Source organism: Vidua chalybeata, chromosome 3 (assembly GCF_026979565.1).
Source record: "Vidua chalybeata isolate OUT-0048 chromosome 3, bVidCha1 merged haplotype, whole genome shotgun sequence".
NCBI lineage: Eukaryota > Metazoa > Chordata > Aves > Passeriformes > Viduidae > Vidua > Vidua chalybeata.
In genome coordinates, this window is record NC_071532.1 from 8093927 (window position 1) to 8119676 (window position 25750).

Here is a 25750-nt window from a genome sequence, read left to right on the forward strand (position 1 = left end):
AGGTAATCAGACCTGGGAGTGCTTTGCTAGGAGTTTCTTCTTCATCTTTCTTTCTTCTCTTACCTTTAGTGCTCCTTGCACTCTCCACAAAGAAAAGGGGTGTTTGCATCTGCTGCTGTAATTCAGCGTACTTTTGAATTCAGGACTTCCTCTAATTTTGCCAGAAATCTTTCTTATTGTGCATGTTACTCTGTTTCCATCATACACCTCTCCTCCTTTTTCTGCAGGATAATTTTGCTTTTACCAGATGTCTTTCCTGCCTGATCTATATCTTCAATTCCCATATTGCAGACATGACTATTTCTGCATGTTTGCCTGTATCCCTGCTTGGGCAGCTAAGCCACAAATCCCCCTTTACCTGTTGATAGTAGGCCATCTGGCTTTATGCTGTTGCAGGGTGCTTTTGTCTGGGTTCAAGGCAGGCAAATACAAGTTCTGTCAGCTTTTACTGATGAGTGGAACAGGCCACTGCTTTAGAAGTTGGTCCAGTTTTTAACTGCAGTTGGCATTGATGTATGTCTCATCTTGGAGGCTCCATATCATCGAAGTAACATTCTTATGCTGGGTAATAGTTCTGCAGTATGCGACTGCGAATACTCAGGAAAATCTTGTTTGTTTGATAGCTGTTTCTTTTGAGATTTAATTGCTCTGGTAAGTAGTTTTTGTTCTTTGTTTTTTATCCTTGCTATATTTGTTCCTCAAGACACAGTCTTGTTAAATTGCGTCTTGTATTTTAAACCAAGGCCTTTTTGTAACTTCTTTAATTTTCCTTTATAGTGGAATTTCTGTGGAGCCATACAACAGAGAGCATGTGTGTTGGATACATGTCTGCACAGGATGGCAAAGCTAAGGTAAGCCATGAGGAATAGGCTGTAATACAGTAGGTGACTGCAAAAGCTAAGGGGAATTTGAATTACTGATAATGAAATATATAAGAAATTTCTTTCTCTAAGAGAACAGAAGAACTAATGGTTGCATAAGCAGTTCAATGTGTCAATTGATTAGGCATTTCTAATTTCTTTTTTTAATTGCAGCAGTTAACAACACTATACCAACATATGTTCCTTGTCAGGATAAGGTACCACAAACATGTGTCCATTCCCTCTGCTGACAGTATTTGGATTTGAATAACTATATTCATCTTGATTCAGTTATGCTGGTACCTTATTTCTCTGTGGGCATGTCTTTCTTTGGATAAAGCAATTGCACCATCAAGGAAGATATAAAACAAACTTCAAACAAGTTCCTAGAATACCCTCTGTAATACATAATTTCAGTTCCTTGGGGCCTTATAATTGATTTTTAAGGAGAGAAATATTACATTAAATTTGAATTTAACAGTGAAAACTGGAAAACTCTGTTACATCATGATCAAGGAATATGGATTAACCAAGTGGATGAGCCATCCATTCTTAGGAAAAGAGCATGGAAGGGAGAAAAAGGAAGGTACTGTAGAGTAGCAAGTGGAGCATTTAGGAGAGATGTTTGGAGAACAGGAATGAACATGGGAGAAGCTGCAAGCAGAGATCATAATGGTTTCTGTAGACATTAATGCAAAGGGCGAATGTGACCAAGGTAATACAAGAATATACAAAAGAAGAAAATCAGATATTTTACATAGCAGAACTGGTATAACACTCTGTTTCAAGCACTGGAATGGATGAGTTCATCTTCAAGATGTAAAATGTGCAGGAAAAAAAAGACAAGAATGCCCCAGAAAGACAAGGAAGATAACAAGCAGGCGATGAAGGAAGTGCTAGTAGAGGTATAAGTGAAGTATTTGCTTCACTTTTGATTAACTTAGGTACAATTCTTTCCAGATAGCTCTACATGGAAGAGAGTGTGGTTTTATTTCTTTTCTTAATATTTGTTTCAGATTTAGTTGAAAAAAGTCCAAACTGAAGTTAAAAGCTCAGATTGAACTGAGTGAAACTAAAGCAAGTTCAGCCACAGATGTTCTAGTATTTGCTAGTTAGCTTTAAAATTGTTGCCTTGTGTTTGCAGTGAAAGAATAACTGAGAATAAAGGATGTTTCCAATGTGCACACCTGTCTCTGACTTACACTGTGAAGCTCAAAATGTTATTGTTTCTTCCTGGCAGTGTCTAATTAATAAATAAATGCTAAATATGAAATCTGTCTGGTAATGCGTATTAACATGACAGTGCCATGCCCAGAGTTGCTTTCCTACTCACAGTTGCAACATTTGACATCTGGTGTGCATTGTTTTCATACTGCTGGTAAATTCTCCAGCTGGTAATCCTGATTGTGCTGACAGACACAGCTGCTCTTCTTGGATCACTTTTAAATTATGTTTTTGACCTTCACTGAAGAGTTAATCCCCCTCCCTTTCTTCCTTCTTTGAGTCTGTGGCCACAAATGCTTTCCAGAGAAAAACCACAAACGCTTTTGCTGCTGACTTCTATTGATCAAAAAAAGTCCTCTGTCATAAAAGCTGGAATTTTGTTCTGCTACAACTAGGACTAAGTTATAGATGGAAAACTGGGCTTGAAATAGAACACAATGTATTGCAAGTGAAAAAAAAAAATCTCTGTTCTTTAATAGAGTGACTGTTTTGCTACAGTTAATTTTTGAGTGCTTGCCATGAAAGAATAATGGGATGAGAGTTCATAAAAGTATAAAATATCACTTGTTTATGAGGACCATAGCAAAATGATTAAGCAGCAGCTTGTAAGGAAACATTTGCTTTCCTGTTTTTCTAGGGTGGTAAAGACCTTCAGTCTAGGACTTGAGTTTTGTTCTTAAATGGAGGGGTTGTCATAGTTCCTGGTTTTGAACTGGTTAATTTTTTACTAGACTAATATTAGAATCATGAAAAGAGGTACATATTAAAGAGAAAAGAAGCCTGCTTTTCTATCTTAGTGTGATTCTTTGGGTATGGGAGGTTAATGCAATTCATAATAGGAACTAGCAAATGGTGGTTCTGAACACCAGATGGAAACTGGAGGTACAGGATGTCTTTCTTACAAGGCAAACACAGGGTAGATATGCAGCTCACCTGCAGACACCGGTGTGCTCAAGACATAGAGACAACCAGTTATCTGTCAGCAACTGCTTAAAAGAGGACTGGGTCAGGAAGGTGGAATCAGTGACTTGAAGTGGTTTGTACACTGTGACCTGCTGGTGCTTCTGCCTTCTGGCAGCATGAGCTCTCCAAGCCCTGGTTTGGAAGTATCCTTCCACCAGGGGTTTGTTTGCTCCCAGTTTAGGCAAGACTGGGTTCTGCAGCTGGCCACTTCAGATCAGACTGCCTTATTGTTAGCTCACCAGCACCAAATGGCTGAGCCTGCAAGAACTGTGCACTAATAGTGGTCTGATTTGAAGCATACTTTCTGGAAAGGTGTCCAGTTTTGGGTTTTTTTGTGTTTGTTTGTTTGTTTGGTTTGTTTGGTTTGTTTGGTTTTTTTTTTTTTTTTTTTTTTTTTTTTTTTTTTTTTTTTTTTTTGTTGTTTTTTTTTTTTTTTGTTTTTTTTGTTTTTTTGTTTTTTTGTAAAACCAGTTGCCTGGAAAAGTCACCATTTTCTGTTAAAGTGTTTAGTTGAATGTTGCTTTAAAAATCCTGCATAGCCTTGCCAGATGGACTAAGTTCACACCTTATTGCTGACACATTCATCTCTGTTTGTGTGTCCTATCAGCTCTTTCCAGATGCTGGAACTATTTCAGTTCCTCCACTGCTCGTAACTCTGGGAGTGTTGTCTCCAGCACCTGCACAGTGGATGTTCAGGTGGCTTCCCTCAGATTCTTACACTACAAACAGCTAATCAAGGCTGATCTTAGCTGGTTCAACTGTGCTTTTCTTTTTTTTCTTGTCATTCTTCTCAACACAAGCAGCTTCATTATCACTTGGTGCCAGCGTTTGTCACAAATTGGATGTGGAAGGACACAATCTTTTCATCTCAGCATTTTGGCTCTTTCCTATACTTCTTGAACTAACCTGTACCACCTGGTGCTGCAGCTAATCCAGGCTGGTGCTTGGGAGCCTCAGTTATCATGAGCTTAAGAGGCAGACACCCTCTGGTTTAGGAGTTTCTGGAGCCAAACCTTCCTGAGGCAATACTGTGACAGATTGTCTCAACATCAGCCCTGTCCTTTGGAAGATGAATGGGCTTCCCAAGATCTCTTGAAGCAGAGGTCTTGCATTGTCACCTCTGTGGTGGTAGAATTGTCACAGTAGCTGATGCTCAACTCTTTCTATCCATTCAGGAGGCTGTTGGAATATTCTGGGCTGCAGTGGAAGTTTCTGGCTGCCACTGTGAGAATACATAGAAGCAGATAGAAAATACTAGTTTGTGAATTCCCTCTGTATTCACACAGCTCCTTCTGTAGCCATAACTGCTGCATCCACAAAGGTATTGACTTCTAGATTGAAGGACTGGGGGATTAAATAACTGCATGAACTGAGGAGATTTTTTTTTGTTATTGACTCATTAATTACTTGATGTGAATTTAAGCAATTATTTCTTTTTCCAGCCCAAATTTTCTTCTCTTTCTGAGATACTAGTTGGTCTTCAGAACAACCTTCCAGATGCTTGGGTTTCTTTATGGATCCATAATAGATCTAACAACTGTTCATAGCATCAGCTAAGAAGGTCACCCTGTTACTGGGGCTCTGACTTCTTTAGCATTACTCCAGCAGAGTTTAGTTATCATTTCCTATTTTCATGAACTGATCGGGTTATGTTCTGTTCACCCATAATGTGATTTTAGATTAAAATGAGGAATGGGAAGGAAGGGTGTTAATGGTTAGGTTGCACAAGTTAATTGACTCTTCTTGGTTACAAAGACTTCATATCTTCTTGTTCCATGTCTGCTTACTCAATGGAGGATGCTTCAAAGGAAAATAAATTCTTCAGTCTCAAATGAGAGTGCAGTGTATGCCTGCAATGCGAGTTCTCATACCAACAACATCTCTTGAAGGTTCTGGCTATGGGTAGGCAGCCTTTCCTTGATTTAATGTTGTGTATCTGTGCATAGTCAGACAGGAGCCCTTTTATCTCAGGTAGGGTCTGCAGAGTATTTGTTTACTCAAGTCCTGCATTATTCTGCATGCAGAAAGTGTTAGTGGCTGGGATACTTACTTTTTCCTGAATCTGACCAGTGTCTTGTCATGGTGATTGAGAGTAGTTGCTGGTGGCTGATGATTTTGCTTGAATATAGGTAATTCCTCACTTTGTTTGCAATAGTATTTGAAGTCAAAGTCCTTTTTTCCCAGTGCAAGATTCAGTCTTAATACCAGCAAAATGCAGTTTTGGTAATTTATTTTGTGTAAGTATTTGAAATAATTTATCAGCTCACTATGTTTCTTAGTATTTATAAATCTGCTATATGATCTCTCTAAATGTTGTAAACTTTGGCAATTACTGTAAATGTTGCAATATTTTTGAATAGTAGTTCAGACTCATAGGTTTTAGTTCTTCTAACAGCTGGATGGCTTAGATGGCAAATTTAAAAAGCCCAGTTGCAGTATTGAATATAATCCAATTCAGTTGCCAGTTTGAATCTCTTTTTGGCAGCTATTCAGTTATTATAACATGAACTGGTAAGCTTTATGTTATGGCAGGTTTTAATAATGCAAAGCTGCATAAGCCATTCTTTCCATTCTCAAATGAACCAAATTCACATTGCTTTGCAAGACGTAGTACAGCATTAGTGGAGAGTGTTGCATATTGCTGTGTTTGAAAACATCCACCAGCAGCAACTGCTGTCCACACCAAACGTTGTGGTTGCAGTGTTCAAAAAGAACCTTTTATCTTTGACAGTTAATTTCATCTGCCAGTATGAGCAAACATAAACATGGTGGACAGAGAGACCATCTCCAGTTCACTTTTTCTGTGGAGATGTAAGCTGTCATCATCAGATTTATTTGCCTTTACAGATGTTGTAAAATTTAGCAGAAGTCCTTCCCTTTGTGTTTGAAGTGATACATGTGACAAACACTGATTGTAGTGATTGTTGTTGGTTTTCTGAGGATGAGCTTCTGTATTTGACTTTGTGAGTGAAAGGTCTCTGAAAGACCTTTGTCAAGAAAAGGGCAGTTTTCCAGTGCTCACTGGGTGAAGAAACACATCTTGGAAGAATCTTAATTCTAATTTGAAAATTAGTGGAAAAATTTACTAAGCCTGTTTAGTGAGCAGAAATACGAAGTCAAATAATTCAGTCATTCATTTCAGACTACAGAGACAGTCTTTTAACTTCCTGAGACAGGAGAAGTATATGTCACTGTTCTACTTATTTTCTTTAATCTTCACGCTTGTCTGGAGACTGGAGAATCAGTCAGAAATTTTCATTTGAAAACTATTCCTTGCATACAGTGGACCATCTAGTTCTCTTGTAAAAATAAGTTTTTTCTATTTGTTGGAAATAACCCTCAGTGCTAAGATACTGGTTAAAATGTTTGGCTCATAGACCTTCATGGAAGTTAACTGGCTCTGATATGAGAAGATAAGTTCACTTTTTCGGTTGGATTCTTGCATAAAGCTAGTAGTTCTGGAACTCTCCCTGGATTTGGCTGACAGAGTGGAGTAGGGAAGATGGGACTGTGTGTGCAGGTATGAAAATATAAATGCAATAACCTTAGCACCTGCAATTCACAATGATACAAATCACATTTGAAGATTCATGACAAGGTTTTACAATACCTCTATAAAACCCTGGGATGCTGAGCTGATTAGGTGACTGGCTGGTATGTTGGTATATGTCTTTAGGCTGTCTTGATACAGGTATGAGTAATTTAATTAGATACATAAATAGTTTATAGTAATATACTTACCCACAGAATGAATTTGAGCTTGGAAAACTGTTAACTTCCTAAGTAACCTGTATGTAAAATCATTATTTCCAGTGCACTGAGACCAGAAGTACCCCATCACTGTGTTTTTCTGTTGTTTCCTGACAAGGACAATATTCTGGAGCCTCTCTTTCTATTTTTCCCCTTTTTTTTTTTTTTTTTTTTTTTTGCTAAGGTTTCACCAAACAAGATGCACATGGCATTTCCCCATAACAGCAGTTGCCAGTATTTAGTGGGGCACCTTCTCCTGCCATACTACAGGTGTGCATACAAACCACAGTGGAGGAGAGATTACCAGGAGACAGAGCAGCAGAATTGCTGCCAAAATGGGCTCTTACTGCTTAGAAAATAAATTCAGAATGTGTGGTCAGATGGTTCTGATGGTGGAAGTGTGTACCCAGCTAGAAGGCTCCAAATTCCTAAAGAATATGTGAGTTTGGTGCTACTCTTTTTTTCAGGGAGCAAAGCTGTCGAAAGCAATTTCCTTAAGGATATGGTATCTTTGGTCTTTCATTATATTTCATCTCTATAGTGTAATGAATGGAAAAAGTTTATTTTATAAATTATTCTGTCTAAAGCATATCCTGAGTGTGTAATAAGAGTGCTAAACACATGAAGTACTCCCTAGATTTGCTTAAGAACTGAATGTGCTGCCATCTGGTAGTTGTACTCTGTCCTCTTGGCAGTGTTTGATTGATTTCAGCTTTCTCATGCAGCACTGTCTGTCTCTTGGCTGAAATTTTATATATTCATTTTACATTGTATTTATGCTTTTAATGAAAGAAAAATTCTCTAAGTTGTTGTGACAGGCTGATACTTTTCTGCGAAATAGTTCTTTAGAAGAAAATACTTTTCATATTCCTTGGTCTTTAAGGTTGGTTCAGGATCCTTGTCTATGAGACATGAAGTAATAAAAGTCAAAAAGATGAAACCATATATTGTTCCTGTAATAGTTGTATTTCATTTATTCCAGAAAGAGCTATTAGTTTGTAAATAGTAGGGAACTTTGCAGTGTGCATCAGAAAGCACTGGGAGAGAGTAACATTGCAGTGTCTGCAGCACTGTGGTGCTGGGGGGATCGGTAGTTCCATGATGTTGGTTTGGTTAGGAGGGAAAGAGGGAAACACTGTGTGTTTGGATGTCAGGAACACAGAGCAAGAATCAGCACTGAAAGGTTGGTTAGTTGAGCTTTATAGAGGGGTAGGAAGCAAAAGATCAAATGTTTCTTCCAGCATTTACCTTTTCTCCTGTGGAACTGTGGGCAAGAGGTTACTCTTCTAAGCTGCAGCAAAAATCTGCAGCTGACTGCAGCAAAAAAATCTGCAGCAAAAATCTGGTGACTGACTGGTGTCCCGGATGTTGGTACCTCATCTCCTACTGGACCCTCACCAACCTTGCTTTTCTCTGGGAAGGCAAAGCAAATCAGAATATTTTTGGGACAGTAAAATGCCTATATATGAAGCTGAAGATACGGATAACTCATCGTTCTTAATCTACCATTCTTTGACATACACTTTCCTCAAAGAGAGGCTTCTGTGGAGTTGAATGGAAGATTAACTCAGAAAAAATATTTGTTTTCCTTTTTTTTTCTGGTCTCAGGCACAATTTCTTCCAGGTGTAGGTTCATTCATTCATGTGGCACACTAATTGAGTTCAATTAAAACCTTTCCAGTGTTCTTCTTTTTTGTTTGCTTTTTTATTTTTAAGTTTCTAGAATCTAAACCTAATTGACTATACAATCTGGACTTAATGTAAAATATGATGTTGGGATATGAAAATGTAGTGAACTTTACAAATAAGTTCTGTGGTTCATTTAAAAATATTCAGTGTTCTTTGATGTTTCTTTTTATTTACTGGAGCTTGTTCTTATGGTTAAGAACAAGGGACATATAAATGTAAGAATTCATTTGGGAGTTTTCTACAGTTGTCTTGACATGAATGTTACCCTTTCAAATTACTTATTAAGTAAGGTCTTAAACATTATCATCTTAGATCTGTCTCATTTTTGTTCTGCACAAGGCAGCCGTTGGTAAAAGTAATGAAAAGTAGTCAGTGTAAACCAGATCTGTATTTACTCCATCATAGAAAGTATGCAAATAAACAGGACATAAGTAAAGGCTTTAAGAAATGCTTTGTTATATGTGGTTTCAGTGTTTCTGTAAATGGGAACCTTCAGGTGCTGGTGTATAGTGGTTTGGGGGTCTTGTGTATGGGGAATGTGTTCCTCCTGACAGAGGAAATGAGGTTTTCTATAGGAAATGTGTTTTGAGTGGCTATTTAAACATAGGTACTTGCTAATGTATTAATAGATAGTGACTACCTGCTTATCCCCTCTTGTACATTTTCCTCCCCTTGCTCAAAAACTTATTAGGATTAACTTACTGGTTTGCTCTGATTGCAGTGCCTCGCTGAATGACAAATGGCATTCTTCCTCTCAGGAAACAAATTTGCTACCATGCCCATCAAACAGTGCTGCTTTTATACTGTCATCCTTTTCATTTAGAAATTTTTACAGACCTGGAAAAATATCATGGATCTGTCAGTCATGGAACAAAAAATACCTGTCTTCCACTTGATTTTGTTCCTTTTTTTAATTTATGAAATGACATCCACAGAAAAATTGTCAGTTACATTTTGAGGGAAACTGTAAAAGATTTGAACAGATTATTTTCTCCTTGGAGTTGTAAATCACAATTGTAACTAAAATTGTTCTGAAAGTAGGAACATGTTCATATATCAAACAGGAAAGCCAGAGGTCAAAGTTTTAGCAATAAAATGAAAACATTTAAATGTTTTAAATTTAATCTTATTCTGTGATTTAACTGAAAACAAGACCACCTAAGTGCAGGCAGCAGGATACCCCCCTTATCAAGAAAGGAGTTAAGCTGCTCAAGATACAAAATGTTTTTTCAATGTGACAAACTGAGTTTAGAGTCTCAAATCACTTTCTGCTCAATTGAAGCAGATTTTTCTTACTGAACTCTTACACTGTATATTTTGTGACAACCCATTACCTCATTGCAAGTTATACATTTTGCAACTATTAAATCTTTTAAATGGGATAATTATGTACAAACAAATATGTTGTGGGCTGCACTTACAGGAAACTGTAGTTTCTAAATGCCAGCAACGTTATGTTGTGAACTTTATACCATAGTAGGAATCATTTCTAGTTCCTAATTTAATAGAACATGATCAGTTTTCACAGTGTAAAAATCATGTGCAAAGGGGGATAAAAAGTCATTACTCTTAACAGTAAGTCAAATTATCTTTTCATAAGCAGATGCTTTTGCCTATCAGTAATAAAACATACCCCAGTATATAAAGGATCATTAACAGATTTTTAGGATCACTGAGTTAAAATTCAGCTATAAAATGGAGTTCTGTGTACACAGACAAATGTACCCACTTCCTGGCTGAAATATTCCAATGCCTTCTCAAAGGCTTTTAAAATTTTCTGTGGAGAAGATGCCTATTGGCTTACACACAATTGTTTTTTTTGGTTTGATTTATTTGGTAGCTGGCAACAGGAAGTCTTTGAGTTTTTTAGGTGGATGTGTAGGTATTTCTTGCAGAGCAATTTCTTATTTGCATCCTGATCACTGCAGTTGCCTTATCCTCTGAAGTGTTAGTTTGCCTGAGGTTTCTCGAAGGTGTATTTCTGTATGCAGTAGTAAAGACTTCTGACTCGCCCTGAGAAATAGACCTATAAACCATGAAATGCCAGAAGTATTTTCTTTTGTCTTCACTCTGGATATTTCTTTCTACTTTCAGTGCATTGATTCATCCAATTTGCCTTTTCTATGCATCTGTCATGGTCTTTCTCTTCATGTGTTAAACATTAATGCAAACAAAATAGAAAAAGAATCTCAGTTGCTTTTCAAGTTGCTTTGTAGTTTGTCCTTAGACTTCAGTGAGGGAACAGCTTAATTGTTCAATACTTACAAACTTACTTTGTCCTGCATAATTTTGCCTTTCCACAGTCCATAATATTCTCTTGACTTTTCCACAGACTCACATTTCAAGACTTCCTCCTGGAGCTGTGGCAGGACAGTCCGTGGCAATAGAAGGAGGAGTTTGCAGGCTGGAGAGTCCAGAAAGCAGCTGATTCTTGACTTCATTGCAGAGAATGTGAATGACTTTTTGTAGAATAAGGGTTTTTTTGTGTTTTAACAGATGTTGGAAATTCTGCTTTTGTTTTATATTCCGTATTGCAACCATGTGCACCAGAACTTGAGACAAGTGCTGCTGTAGTTTATGTTCTCACTGTGTGAATGGGGGTTATGTGCATGTTCATTTGTCCCATGGGATATATAGGAAACTCCCCAGATAAATAGGAACACTCCCCAGTTGCGCAAAGATCATGTATGATTAATGATTTCATTTTTCTGTGTTGAAAGATAACCAAAAGTTAAGAAAAAATAATTTAAAGATATGGTCACAATTGTAATTCATATTCTAAATTTAAAAGTACCAGGCCTTTGAAGTGGCTTTATAATTATGCAAAAAATGATTATGGTTTCTAAGTTTCTTAGTGGTTTAAGGAAATCCAGAGGTGATTTAAACATGAGTTGTTTTTTTCCTCTCCAGTAAGGAGGATTTTTTTTTTTTGTTCAAAGAATGGTTTCAGTGAAACAAACTAGAGCAAAATTAAGGCTCAAATTGTTTTTGAATAGTCTTATAGGTCATATCTGTGTTCCCAAACCAAGATGTTAATAGCTCAAAGCTGTATGTATTGCAAAAAGCTATATGAAGATAACGTATCGTTACGCAGTCTTTATGTATAATGGAATATTACACTGTAAATAAGAAAACAAAGTTTATAGAAAGATTCGATATTATTCTTCACTTCTGCTTTAAATCTATTTTTAAGAGAGGTACAGAAATGAACATATTACTGGATGCGAAGTGCAATGTGTATCAAGTGGCTGGTGGGAGGTCTGATACTGAGCTTTCGTGTTGGTAAAGCAACTTCCTCATGTCCAGCCGCAGCATGGGTATTTATATAACTGTGTGTAATATGTATGTACTGTGCATAAATTTACTGTAACTCTTTTTGATACCTTGAACAAACCTGCAATGTAAAACAATGTAATCCTTGTCTGCCTCATGAAGCATTGGCAGCTGAACTGTCATTTGTCACCAGTTTGGCTATGTGAGCCAGGTTGCCCAAGTCCTAAAAGTGAGTTCTGATGTAAAACCTTCCACTCAGTCCTTTTTCCTTCTCAGCACTGGCAGCAATAGAAGACTTTTGTAATTGATTCATTGTCCTGATAAGTATGCCAAAGAGAAACTAAAATAGTTCATCCTTTTCCCTGGTGGATATTTGATAATTCTGTTTTCAGAAATAGTGGATGAATAGATATTCAGACTGTATTCGCTTAATCAGGCATTGTACTTGCCTGTTTTGTAATATTGTGCCTGCCTATAACAGACATACTTGACTGATTAAATGGTTATATTGATTGTAGTACCAATCTTTCATGGAAAAGAATAAAATTTTTTTTAATAGCCTGAGTTAATTTTCACTATTATACTACAGCATACATTGAGATACTGTCATCTGTGTATGGTTTTTTAATTGTGACCTCAGTGTAGCCCTACAGTTGAAGTTATTTCAATACAGTTCTGTAAGTAATATAAAACAGCAGCTTTCCAGATTGCACAACAACAACGTGGAATGTGCCTGTCTTGAAATAGTTTGTGCTGAAATACAATGCTTGAGGTTGGATCCTCAGTGGTACAATCATGGTCTGAGAAAATGAAGGACCCTTCACTGTGTGAAGTGAGTGAAAAATTGAAGATCATGTATATGGGTTTGTACATAGCCAAATCTGAAAATGGCCTTGTTTGAAAAGCTAAAGGAACAGCATTAGCCTGCTTTTATTCTGAAAGTGCTTTTCTGTACTGACATAATATAGAAATTTTGGCATAAATTCACTCTTTCATGCCATAAGCTTGTAAAATGTAAATTCATAAATGCTTTCTTCCCCTTACTTGCTTAATCTCTCTTTTTGAAGGTTTGGATTCCAGCATAGGATTTTTGTGGTTTGTTTTTATTTTTGTATCTATACAATACTCCAGTCAATTTGTTTTTCTTCTTCTTGGTTCAGGGTTTATGAGAAGAAAATCATCTTAGCATGTATGAATTTTGGTATCAGTAATTGTGAAGACTGATAGGAGCAGAATTTCCTATCAAACTCCCACTTAAACCAATGAAATATCTTACATGACTTTAATTATGCAACTAATTGTGCTACTAGTTCTATTTTGAGCTTAAAAGAGGCTTATGAAATATAAATGGTGAGGAGGGACACTGCAGTGATGTGTCCTGTAAGCCCTGTGTGTAATGAGTAACCATTGCCACTGGCATAAGCAGATAGAGCCCAAGAGGAAATTACACTGTGGACAGCAATAGCTACTGAAATTATAAAGGAAGGGTGAGCAAGTGAAATACATAGAAATAAAATTTGAATGCTGTCGATTTTATACTCAAAGACACAATTACATGTCCTAAAGGATTAGCAGATGGGTCAGTGCCAGAGTAGTCCTATTCAGTCTTCAGCCATAATAAATTGCTTAAAGTTTCTAATAGGTTAAACCAAACCTGACACATAACCCATTTTTGTCTTACTTTGCTCCTGTGCCTTAACAGCATGAGCCTGCAATGAATGATTTCAAAGGGCTCCCAACTGAGCAAGTTATGGAAGACAGGTTTGTTACACTAAAAAAACTTAAGAGGTGATTTGAATTCCAGTCCTGGAGATTTTTTTTTGGTTGGTTGGTTTGGTATTTTTTAAATAAAAACTCCTTGCAGTTCTGTACAAATGAAGACTATGCTTTTTTGCTTGTAAATTAACCTTTGGAAATGCTGTGGTTTATGAGAGATTTGACTGAGGTGGAGGATTAGAGGACTTGGTTTGGAGGAACTGCAGCCATTCACGTGTGAAGGACAATACAGAAGGTGCTGTAAAAAGAAGGAAGCCTAAAAGAAAACAAGGTAATAAATCTAGGGTTATTAGCAAGGTTGGGGTAACTGCTGTTGTTATTCAAAATGTGAATTAAAAGCAGAATATAGAAAAAGTAGCCAAAGGAACTGGTGCAATATTTCACAGTGGCATGAGATTATTGTGCCAGTGGACAATGTACGTAACCCAGTTTGGAGCAGAATGACGCAGTGACCACTTGGTGCCTCCCTGCTAGCTCCGACACGGTGACTGCAGGGGACACTTTTCTGCGCTCGGAATGCAGAAGGGTGGCTAAGGGTTGTCAGCCCTTTCCTGGAAGAGACACGGCTGACGATGGTGAAGGAAAGGGAGCAGACAATCCAGGGGGATTAGGATAAGGGGGAGTGAAACAAGGAGTAACTGACAAACAGAACAAGCTATTAGGGAGCAGGGTAGGGGGACCCCTGGCCCTTGTCCAATCCCCTTTGTGGAAACCTCTAGAGAAAGGGGATGGGGAGCCGAGTGATGGACAAGGTGCCAGGGAGGGGATATGATGATTGACAGGGAAATTTCCAGGGATTTGGGAGGAGTGGGGATGGGATTGACACTTTGGGGAAGGGGAGGCAACTTAGGATGAGACCATGAGCGGAGGGGGAAAACAGGAACAGACCAAATAACATGATACAACAATGCAGAATTAGATGGGAAGCTCCCAAGTGTGTTACGAGACTTCAAGTGAAGGCTTGCAATTTAATGATTTCTTTTTCTTCCAGTTGTTATGTGAGTCATTTACTTTTGAGTAAGTGAGGTATATCAAGAGTTCTGTCATTCAGTCATAGCAGGATTTATCATCTGTTGAAAGAATCTGAATTGCATGGCCAGTTTTTACAGCGTTGTGTGTGCAAATAACTGAGCACCATCTCCTCATTCTCTGAAGATTTGCCACTCTAACAGAATTTGGATCAGTGTAATTCTGGGTGGCTGACATCCCATCTTGTTAGTAGAGAGTCAATTTTTCATATTAAAATATGACTTAGGCAAAGAACCTGGTTTTCAGGTCAGCTTGGTTGATAGGAGATGGTTTAGGAGAGAATTGAAGAGTTGAAGGGGAAGTTTATACTGTAGCTGGGTAGGGAAATAAAGGCTCTTGTTAGCAGAGTATACAGAAAAAAATTGCCAACAGGGGAGAGGAGAAATCAATGGAAAGAGGTAGAGGGAAAACACAATTATTTTTAAGGAAAAAAAAAAGAATAAGAGACAGTAACCAAGAAACTTGGATTTTCAAAGAATTGATATGTCCTTCACATGCTATTAGGGCTTGTTTTCCAAGGGATATTTGAAGACACAAAGTATGAATTGCTCCCTTACACTTGGTTTTCACGTGAAATATTTGTTCTGGTTTACAGCAAAGTGAAGACAAACACAATTTCTGTGGCTTTTAGCCTCCATGTCATGTCAGCAGAGGTTTTGTAGATTACTTGCAGGAGGGTTGGGAAAGGGCCACTGCCTCATACCAGAGGCCAGATCTGCCAAGAAATGCTGAGAACCTGTAACTTGCAGGAAATTGTGTTGAGATTTTATATGGAAGCTTGTGGCAAAGGACTTGGGTAGTGGGTCTAAGGGCAGCATTACTGATTAATAAAACTTACCTCTTTTCTTTTTGCTCATTTTTTACAGGAAGGCTTGTGGGAGGTTTTGCTACTGTAAGAGCCCCGTGCTTGATTATTCACTCTATTTGGAGATAGCACAGAGATAAGGAGGACTTGTACACTGACTTTTATTGTAGATTTTACAGTGACACAGATTAGATGTACACATTCCACATAACCTGGGGCTTAAATCCCCATAAAGACCATTAGCATCACTTGATAGGGATTTAAACAGATGTGTCTTGTTACCCATTCCTGTCTGCCTAATGAAGCAAATAAAGTGTCAGCATGAGTAGCAGGTACTGTGGGACCTGCTTTCCCTTGGCCTTGTGCCTAAACCATCCTACCCTCCCTTACCTCCGATGTCTCAGTGATAATGTATTGCTGCAAATATCCACTAAGGCATAGAGATAGAGACCAGCTAAGCTCATCTTTCTGAAACAAAAAGCCTTTCAAAGTGAAATGCCATTTTCAGAAAGCGTCACACAAAGGCAAGTGTCTGAGGTGAGATCAGATCCTGTCCCCAGTGAGGTCACTTGGAGCTCAGCCATCAGCTTCAGTGGAGCCAGGATGTCATCCTTGAAGGTATTTATCTTAGGGGACTCAAACTTTATGAGTCCCTTAATGCCAGTACTGAAGGCTTCAGAAATGAGGTTGTGTGAGATGTTTTGATGACTCATTTTTTGGATTATCTGGGAATATCTATTGGGTGTGTAGGGCTCCAGCAAGCCAAATGGGAGAACCAAACTACAGACTCCTCTGGGCAAATAATCTGCTGTAGCCAAGCAATGACTGTGCTAAAAGGAGCTAAAGGCTCTCAGCACTGTTTTGTAATTCACAAGTTTTCCTAAAGATGATAATTTCTGCAGCCCTGGTTTCACTTCAGGTACATGTGAGTGAATGGTAGCAACAACAACCCATCAGAGCACAACCTTAGGCAAGGATTCCCATGGTACAACTCACCTGTGGCAAACCACTGTGTCCCAGATAAGTTCCAATAAGCCATGAAACCAGCCTGGATTGTAGCATCTTCTGTATGTACTGTACCTGTGATAAAAATCTTACTGAACTTAGTTTTTAGAACTTTTTCCTTAAAATCTGAGTTGTGACTGATAACAGCCACACAATGCAATTCTGTGTTGGAGATCTCCCAGTCCTGCTCCCTGTCAGCTTGAGATTTGGTTTAAAGTTGACATCAAATTGTCCATACTTGAAAATACTGCTACTTTTTGCAGCTAAGAGTAAACTCTTTTGTCTCTGCTATTCTGCTGTGCACAGGTGTAAAGGCCCTGGCTGTGAGAAGCAGGATGGGTAGCAAGGAGTGAGAAAAAAATGTGAGAAACAGCCCCACAAGCCCCTCTTGTAGGAGAGGGTGCAGGATTTATGGATTAGGGAGTAACATTGAGCCTAGGAAAGAGAATATGGGGGAAGGTGGTGTTTTAATTTGTCTTCGTCTATTGCCATCCAAACCTATTTTAAGTAGCCATGCATTAAATCGATTTTCCCCTAGTTGAGTTTGTTTTACCCATGATGGCACCAATATCAGTTATATCTGCAGCCATGTTTCTCTTCAGGATTATATCCAAAGAGTAAAATTTTGCAGGAAATATTCTTCTGGTAGGTTATTTTTTGCTTGGGCTAGGGGGCTGATCACTTGTTTTTGGGCCCTGCAGCTATATGACTGTGTAAAGGAAACACAGGAATGCATGGCTGGAAGAGGGATGGGGAAGACAAAAATGCTTGTCTTTTGCTGATGTTAAATTTGGTATAAAATGAAACTGCTGACATCATCCCACGCACTGTGAGTCTTCTTTGTGTTGGATGTTGCTCTTACTGCTTCCAGTCCATCCCTGGAAGTAACTGCTTACAATGCACCATGGATCTTGTCGGGAAAATATTGCCATGTTTATAAAATTGAATTTTTGGTGGATTTTATGGGAATCAATCCTAGTGAAGTACAATTCTCAATCTGATGAAGAAACAGTTTCTAAAATTTGAAGGCAATGAACTCCTCTGGGGAGATAAGGACAGGCTAAGGCTTGAGGTAATTAATGATCAGTGTTGTGCCATGATGGCCTTTGAAACTAATTGTGTGTCTGTGGAGGGGAGAGATATTGTTTCAAACCCCATTTTATTGTATCAACATGTCACCTAATGTCCATGAAAGAAAATTTATCCAACCAAAAGACAATGCCATGGCACAGCAGAGAATGCGGTATGATAGATGATTTGCAATCTGTTGCAATTAGATTACTGCAATTCCATTAATTCCTCAAGGAAAAGGTTTAATGGCTAGAAAAAACATTATTTTTAGTATTCTATTTGCACATCAAAAGAATAGTTATTCCCAGATAAGTTTCAAGAATCCTGACCAGCATTAGGGAGGTACCTGAATTAGGAAAGAACTCAAAAATAAGGAAACACCCAACTAAAAATGATGAACAGAAACCAGGCAAAAAGTTCACTGTTAATACACAAGGGCCAGAAGGCAAATTAATTATCCTGTTCTCCAAAGTGAAATACATAGAAATAAAATATGAATGCTGTCGATTTTATACTCAAAGACACAATTACATGTCCTAAAGGATTAGCAGACAGGTTGGTGCCAGAGTAGTCCTATTCAGTCTTCAGCCATAATAAATTGCTTAAAGTTTCTAATAGGTTAAACCAAACCTGACACATAACCCATTTTTGTCTTACTTTGCTCCTGTGCCTTAACAGCATGAGCCTGCAATGACAGAGTTTTAAGTTCAGGTATGAGCTAATGCTGTTTTCTTATTTTGGTACTTTTCTGTTTTATTTGTTTTCAGTTTTGAAACTAAGATGCCTTTGCTTTTGCCTTGCTAAAGTGTTTTCACTTTAGGTATCTCTAAAGTAATGCAAATTAATTTAAAACAAAGATGCTTTTACTTCTGTAGGGATGCCAAGCCCAGCTGGGTAGTCAATAGGAACTAACCCTGCAGAGAATGGCACCCAAATGCATTCAGGTGTCTGAAGAAATGGGTAGGCTTTCAACGCTCCCCTGTGCTTTGTCTTCAAAGAAATTCAAATTCCAATCCTTCATCCATTTCACTGCAATAGAACGAGCCCATATTAGGTAGTCTCACAAACTGCACACACAAAGTGGTAAAAACCTTCCTTTTATCCCTTCTGGTGAGGAAATGAAGAAAACAAGACCTGTTGATTTTGTTTTCCTCCCAAACTGTGTTGTACCTCTCATCCTGCCCAAGCCCTGCCCCAAGGACATGTCACAATGTCTTCAGGATGCTTCCTGGGTGCCACACTTTGGTGATTCATTCTCAGGGCAATGGGAGTACTACAGCCTGTATCCAGCACTCTGATGCTGTTGTCCCTTCTGCATCACTGCCAAGAATCAGCAGAATAATTTGCCTGGGAAAATGCTTGAAGTCTCCGCTTTAAAAACATCAGAGACTCCAAAACCTACATTTTAAAGGGTTTCTTAGTAATAATGATGGCCAGGCTGGCTAGTCAGTGTGATTAACTATTCATTTGGAAATCCTAGGTGCAGGTTCTTTCAGGCCAGTGGTCTCCTGAATTGTATGGACATGTGTCGTCTTTATTCATGTCCAATTTATGTCCTGTTCTCTCCGCTCTTTTCAACTTTATTTTCTCTTTCTCCAGCACCATCACTTGCTTCACTTTGTTATAGGTAAAAAAATGATCAAGCTGAGTTCAATAATTAATAAAAATAGATTTTTATTTTGCGACCAAGATTCAGTCTGAGATAGCCACAATCAAAACAAAAGGTCAGTGCCGAGCCCAGGTATCGGCACTGGGTGAGACACAGGTCCGACCTCTACAGCAGAGGGTCTCCTATGTTCACACCGACTGTCCCTTCTGAGCAGTTCTTATACAGTTTATTCTGCCTGAGGCAGAGTTCCTTTTCTTCCTTTCAGAGTCTCACATATTCATGTGGTTTCTTTTCTCCATGTGGAGCTGAACAAAACCATGTCCGGGGAGCGATGTACATCCATGATTGAGTTACTGGAATGCGGCATTGAGATGTATCTCTCCCCTAGTCTTAGATATTTATTGATTATTCATGCTTGGGAGTTCCTTGGATCACCTTGGAGAACGACCCATCTCCGGGCACTATGTTCATTCGTTTGTAAATGAAGTCCTCATCCCTCTTGTCAGCAGTGGTTTCCACATACTATGAAGCAATCTCCCAACACTGGCTTGCGTGCTTAAAATCTTATAAGAATATTTCTCACCAGCATAACATATTTTATATATATTTCTTTTTATATACACAAATTTTCCAAAATATACACAACTTGAATACTATTAACAGAGGGTCAATAATTAAATTTCCCCTGTGAAATGAATGTGTGTGGCTAGAAAGAACAAGGAAATACATCAAGTTCCTGAATTGAAAGGAGACTGAGGAGTCCCTTGAGGATCCATGCCCAAAAAAGCCTTTGTACAGGATTTTTTTTCCCAGTTAGGGCTAAAATGTAGGTTGCTATGAACTCCATTGGCACAAATGTGGAAGTAATGCCTGCTTACTTTGATCCAGTGATTACAGAACAGCTTCATTCACAAATGAGAGCCTTTTAAGCTGGTACAAAAGTTTTGAATTTTTATTTCTATTTATTTTCACCAGTTTTTTGCCTATTTAATTTCTTAGATTTTTTCCTTCTCAGATTTGTTATAACTGGTAAAAATCACCTGTACAGTAATGTATTGCCAGTCTTACACTGAATATTACCTGTAGAAGGCACTGCATCCCTGCTGGCAACACGGGAGCTGGTGAAGGGGGTAAAGGAATCATCCCTGCTTTTTGTACTTTCTGGTGAGTTTATTTTTTCTGCCCTGAGAATTCTCCATCAAAGATGTTGCTTCATGCAGTCCTTTTGCAAAGACCAATACAGTGTTTGTGTAATATTGCCATGAAAAAATCCTCTATTCATGACATAAAAGTAGATACAATGAGTTTTTTGAACAGGGCTTGTAAGAGAAAGACCACATAAGCTTTTGCTTCTTCTTTGCTGAAACCTTTCATGTGGCTGGAAAGAAAATACAAGCCCTTTTCCCTTCCTGCTAACTAATTCACCTTACCTGAAAATACCAAAAAGGAAACATTCTTTCAAATGAGAGCTGACATCTCCTCCTCATCTTAAATACTCTAATTATTTCTATCTCCCATTCAGATAGGCTGCAAGATCTTGTTCTTGTTAGTCACGGGCCAGTGAGGATACCAAGTACATTTTGTTTTAGTCCATTTTGACTGGGAAAAAAATGCACTAACTTGACAGTGGACTTTTAAGTTTATAAGTTTAGCTAAACAAGATAAGTTTATTTCTTGGTGAAAAAATGCAGCTCTCAAATTCACTGTCTGTGCATACAAATCCAAAAAAAGTCACCTGCTGTTAACCTTTTCCTTTTTCTGTCCTCCTGATAACCTGGTGCTCCTGCATCCCTGCTTACCTGGTTGCAGGTGAGCTATGGAGTCTTCATATTGTGCTTTTGGCCTCGGGTTAGGCAAGAGGCCTTAGCTGAGAACTTTGATCTCGGGAGAGATCTCCAAGGAGATCTGTGCCATGCTGTTGTGTCCAGGCTTTGAACTCTGGGATTAGGCTGGGGAAGGCAAAAGTCCTGCATGATATATCCTTTTGATGTTGTAATATATGTTATAGAATAATTTGTGCTTATGTAAAATATACATGAAATAAGTTGTGCTTGTATGAAAATTCTTAAAGTTTTAAAACCACAAGCCGCAGCCGGGGAAAGATTGCGAAACCACAGATGGCAGCAGAGAGAAAGGCCTAATTTACAAATGACAAAACATGGCTCCGTGCAGAGATGGGCCCTTTCCTGGGACAATCCAGGAGACACCCAAGCGATGAATACTCGAAAAGTATCTACGATCAAGATAGTCAGAGTCGTCAGGGGCGTGCATCCCAATACCAGGTTCCCTAACGCGATGATCAGCATTCATCACTTCCCAGAAACAGCTTTGTCCAGCCCAGCACAGAGAAAAGGAGACCCCATGAATATGTGCAGCAATGGAAAGGAAAACCTCTGCCTCAGGCGGGAAAAACTGTATAAAAGTAACGGGACAGAGACAACATGCGTGAACAGAGGGGATCCAAAGCGGTAGAGTTGGGATCAGTGTTCACCCAGCGCCGATCCCGGGCTCGGCGCTGTCCCTTTGATTGTGACTATCAGAGACCAAATCTTGCGAAATAAAAACCTATTTTTTGATTATTAATTTGGCTCTATCATTTACTACCTAAACAATGTGAAGCTCTGGTGGGTGATGATGTGAGTTCAGCTCAGGACTTTGAGTCTCCAGCCTCTGCTGAAGGGCTGTGATGAGCCCTTCTTCTCTCCTGGGACAGAACATCCTCACATGAAGGGATGGAGAAATCCTGGGATTCCCCCATTCTGGGCTATAGCTTTGTTGACAGACTTATTTTTCACTTGAGCATAGTAAATAAAGCTTGTCTCCTGCTTGGAGATGATTAATCGCTCATTATGCTTAATAATTCAAATTCCATGCTCGGCTGCCGCTTCCCCTGTGCTCTGCCAAAGTGAGCGGTCTCTGCTCTGTACAGCTCCATCTGTCGGCATTGCTTTGCCGGATCGGAAAAAGGCTAAAACATAATAATCCTTCTCCTTCCCCCCCTTCAGCAAGAAGAGTCTTTTTGCTTGGAATGGAAGGAGATGATAGACAGGGGGCATGGGGCACCACTTGCTGGGATCTCAAACCAGTCGGGAAAGTTCCTGCATCCCTGGGCTCCCCTGCATCTTCAGCATCCTTCAAAATCAGGAGTGCCCAGTGCCTCCTGAGCATGCTGCAGATCTGGGCAGTGATGAGGACCGAGTGCCCCCACACCATTTCCTTTGATTTTCCAGCCCAAACTTGCCACACCAGGTGCAGCAGCAGCTGCCTGCCAAGGGCTGACAGGGGCTGTGCTTGCTGGAAGCAGAGAAAGTGGCGGTGGCTGGCGATGTGGAATGGCTGTGGGAGCTCTGAGTCCTGCCCATGCACACAGACAGCTGGAAGGGGGCTGCAGGAGCAGCTGGATCATAAGAGAAAAGAGGCAGGAGCCATCCCTACACAGTGCCCAGGCTGGCAGCTACGGAAAGGACGGCTCCACTCCTCTGGACAGCCTCCAGTGAGCAACAGAGCCAGGAGCTGCTGAGCCCCGTGCCGTGGCATGTTCAGACCCTTGGGATCTATCTCCCTGTTCACAGAGGGCTGTGCTCCAAAACCAGGGGCCAAAGACCAAGGTGGTGTGGGGATTGCTGGGGAGGAAGCAGTGCTGTGGGTGGCTTGGAGGTTGCTCTGGATGAACACAAGGGATGGTGATCACTAGGGATGAGGTATTGCAGGGCAGGGCAGTCATACGGATGAAGGTTTGTGCTGAAACACTGGCACAGGTTGCCCAGACAGGTGGTGGGCTCCCCATCCCTGGAAACATTCATGGTGAGGCTGGATGGGGCTCTGAGCAGCCTGGTCTGGTTGAAGATGTCCTTGCTCATTGCAGGGGGATTGGATCAGACGACCTGTAAAGGTCCCTTCCAATCCAAGCCGTTCCCCGATTCTCCAGTTCGGAGGGCACGGAGCGTGGCAGGTGTCAGGCTGTTGCTATGTCAGACCGGGCCACAGGAGGGTACCACAGACAGGGACACGCTTTCAGCAGTGGAACTAACACACGTAGCAACACCGCATCTTGCTGCTCCGTTCCCTCTCCTGCCCCGCCGCTGCAAGTTTGGGAGCGGAGGTGTGAGCAGGGCTCGTGTCCGAACTGGGCAAAGCATCAGCCTGATGTGTCTCCGCATATGAATCCCTCGCAGAGTTTTTTCCCCCGGGCTGCTGGGAATCTGCTGGATGAAGCCATCGTGCCAGTTCTGGGGGGCAAGCCAGGAGCTGGCACTGCCTGGAGCAGCAGCCGTGGGGAGCGAGGCTGCTTCCCACCCTGCCCTGGGGAAGAACTGAGAGTGAAGCGGTCTGTGCAAAGCCCGTGTTGCTCGGGGAGGTTGAAATTCAACACATACTCCTTTCTGTTCTCAAGGAGCTGGAGCCCAATGCTGAGTGCCAGCGCATTCACTCATCTCCCCGGTGGCTCCAGACACGCGGGCTCGGCTCTGTGGCTGGGCTTGAGCAGCTGCATGGATTCCACTAGGCAGGATTGAGACTGGCATCAACCAGGGTGGCTTCAGTTGCCTGAAATTGTCCAAAAGCTGGAGGAATTAAAAAAATGAAAGTTACAAACATGCTCATAAGCAAATATTTTCCCTTGTATGATTTATATGCTTAAAAAATAATAATATATCTGCCTTCCTGGAAGCAGCAGGAACAACTACTTGCTGGTACTTGTCTTCTTCCAACTACTAGTGGTGTAGGTATGAACTTGCTTGACATCAAATACTGAATGTTTTCAATATTGATACCTCGTATGTGGCAGGTCCTAAAATTAGAATGGGGCTTTATTAATTTTATTATTTATATTATATATATATATATTATATGTATGTTTTATATATATTCTCTCTATATGTTATCTAAATATTCATTTATCCTTTAATGATGCTTATTATTTGATTTTATAAGGATCTTCTTCTTTAAGGTGCATCAGATATTCAGAATATCAGAAATCAGTATTCTTTATGATGAGAGTAAATATTCTGATTTTTTGATAGAGGCTTTTTTTCCCTTCCATAAAAGGAGAAAGCAATCTACCAATTAAATAAATGCAAATATTTTGTTTCTCATGCTATCAAAAGCAGCATACAATATGATCCAGCCTCATTTGTGAAGGAACCGTTCTAGTTACACAGATGAAAAATTATACTTAAAAGGCAAAATCAAACAGAACTGTGTAGCTTCTTTCTTTGTCTTCAGCTGTGATTGTCCTTCCGAGACTGAAGTCCGGCCAGAAGCTGACAAAACACAAGATAGATTGCTTCCATGGATTTCACTGGGAGTTTGGATTGGATGATGTGAGGTTGCAAAACTATAAATGCCTCTCAGAAGGACATGAGTATAACTTAATTCAAGATGGAGAAAGTAGGATACGAACACTGCAGTGACTGCTTCAGTTTCCCAGATTTCTCTGCCTTGAAAAGGTGTTCTGCAGATTCATGTTGAAGATGGCCACTCCCAGAGGATGGCGTGCAAGCAGGATATGGAGTTTCCCCACTAAGGAGAGCTGCTCTGTGTGCTCCATTATCACAGAATCATGGAATGGTTTGGGTAGGAAGGGACCTTTAAAGGCCAGCTCGTCCAGCCCTTCTACAGTGAGTAGAATATCTTCCACTACATCAGGTTGCTCAAGACCCCACCCAACATGACCTCAAATGTTTCCAGGGATGGAGCATCCACAGCTTCTCTGGGCACCTTATGCCTCTGTTTCACCATCCCCATTGTAAAAAATTTCTTCCTAATACCAGCTCTAAATCAACCCTCCTTCAGTTTAAAATATACTTTGTCCTATTGCAGCAGGACCTGCTACAAAATTTATCCCCATCTTTTTTAAAAGCCCCCCTTTGGATACTGGAAGGGACTTGAAGGCTTCCCTGGATCCTTCTCTTCTCCAGGCTGAACAAGCCCACCTCTCTCAGCTTGTTTTCACAGCCCAGGTGCCCAGCTCTCTTTCTGATTATCTTCAAGGCCCTCACCTGGATCTGCTCCAACAAGTTCATGTCCTTCCTGTGCTGAGGATCCAGACTTGGATGCAGCACTCCAGGTAGGGTCTCACCAGAGAAGAGTAGAGGGGCAGAATCACCTCCCCTGATCTGCTGCCCATGCTGCTGCCCTCTGGCATGATCTGAGTTTCCCTAGCTGGAGTGCAGGTACTGCCATCCTGGGAAGAGCAGCAGTCTCAGCAGAAATCCCCATGCTGTTCCAGGCCCTGGAATGTAGCAGACACAACGGTCCACTTGCAGGCAGGAACCCACCTGCAGGCTCAGCATCGTGCTGGCCGTGGAGCTGAGAGTTCAGAGAAGAGTAGTACCCCTTCCTTGGCAGGTGGGAAGTCCATCCACTGAGATCCAGCAATGTCAGACGGAGAAAGTCAACCAGAGGTTACCTGGGTGCCCCAAGAAAAGTCTCCTGGATTTCTCATAAGCTTTATCACAGAACTGGGACAGAGAAAGCCACAAAAAGCCCCAAATTATTATTCTTCTTTGCTGAGCTGTCCTAACCAATTTGCAGCAGCCTTTAGATGTCTTCACAGTTTGAAGCAGAGCTGCTACCAGGGCTTGGGAAATGTGAGTGAACCTGCAGTTATGGAAAACCTACAAGGCAAAAGTATGAAAAGCTTGCTCGTAAATAATTTACAAGAAAATATCTTGCTCAGCATGGGGTTTGCAGTGA

General features: G+C 40.2%; 1 protein-coding gene across 2 annotated transcripts in view; it reads left to right on the forward strand.

Annotated features, from left to right (window-relative positions):
- Positions 1–12317, forward strand: part of TASP1 (taspase 1) — a 78755-nt gene extending 66438 nt beyond the window's left edge. For both annotated transcript variants that reach the window (XM_053939128.1, XM_053939129.1), the window contains exons 13-14: positions 778–851; positions 10819–12317. In XM_053939128.1, coding sequence (XP_053795103.1) covers positions 778–851; positions 10819–10914 — 170 coding nt within the window. In that variant the 3' untranslated portion in view covers positions 10915–12317. The remainder of the gene's footprint in view (positions 1–777; positions 852–10818) is intronic.
- The last annotated feature ends 13433 nt before the right edge of the window (positions 12318–25750 follow it).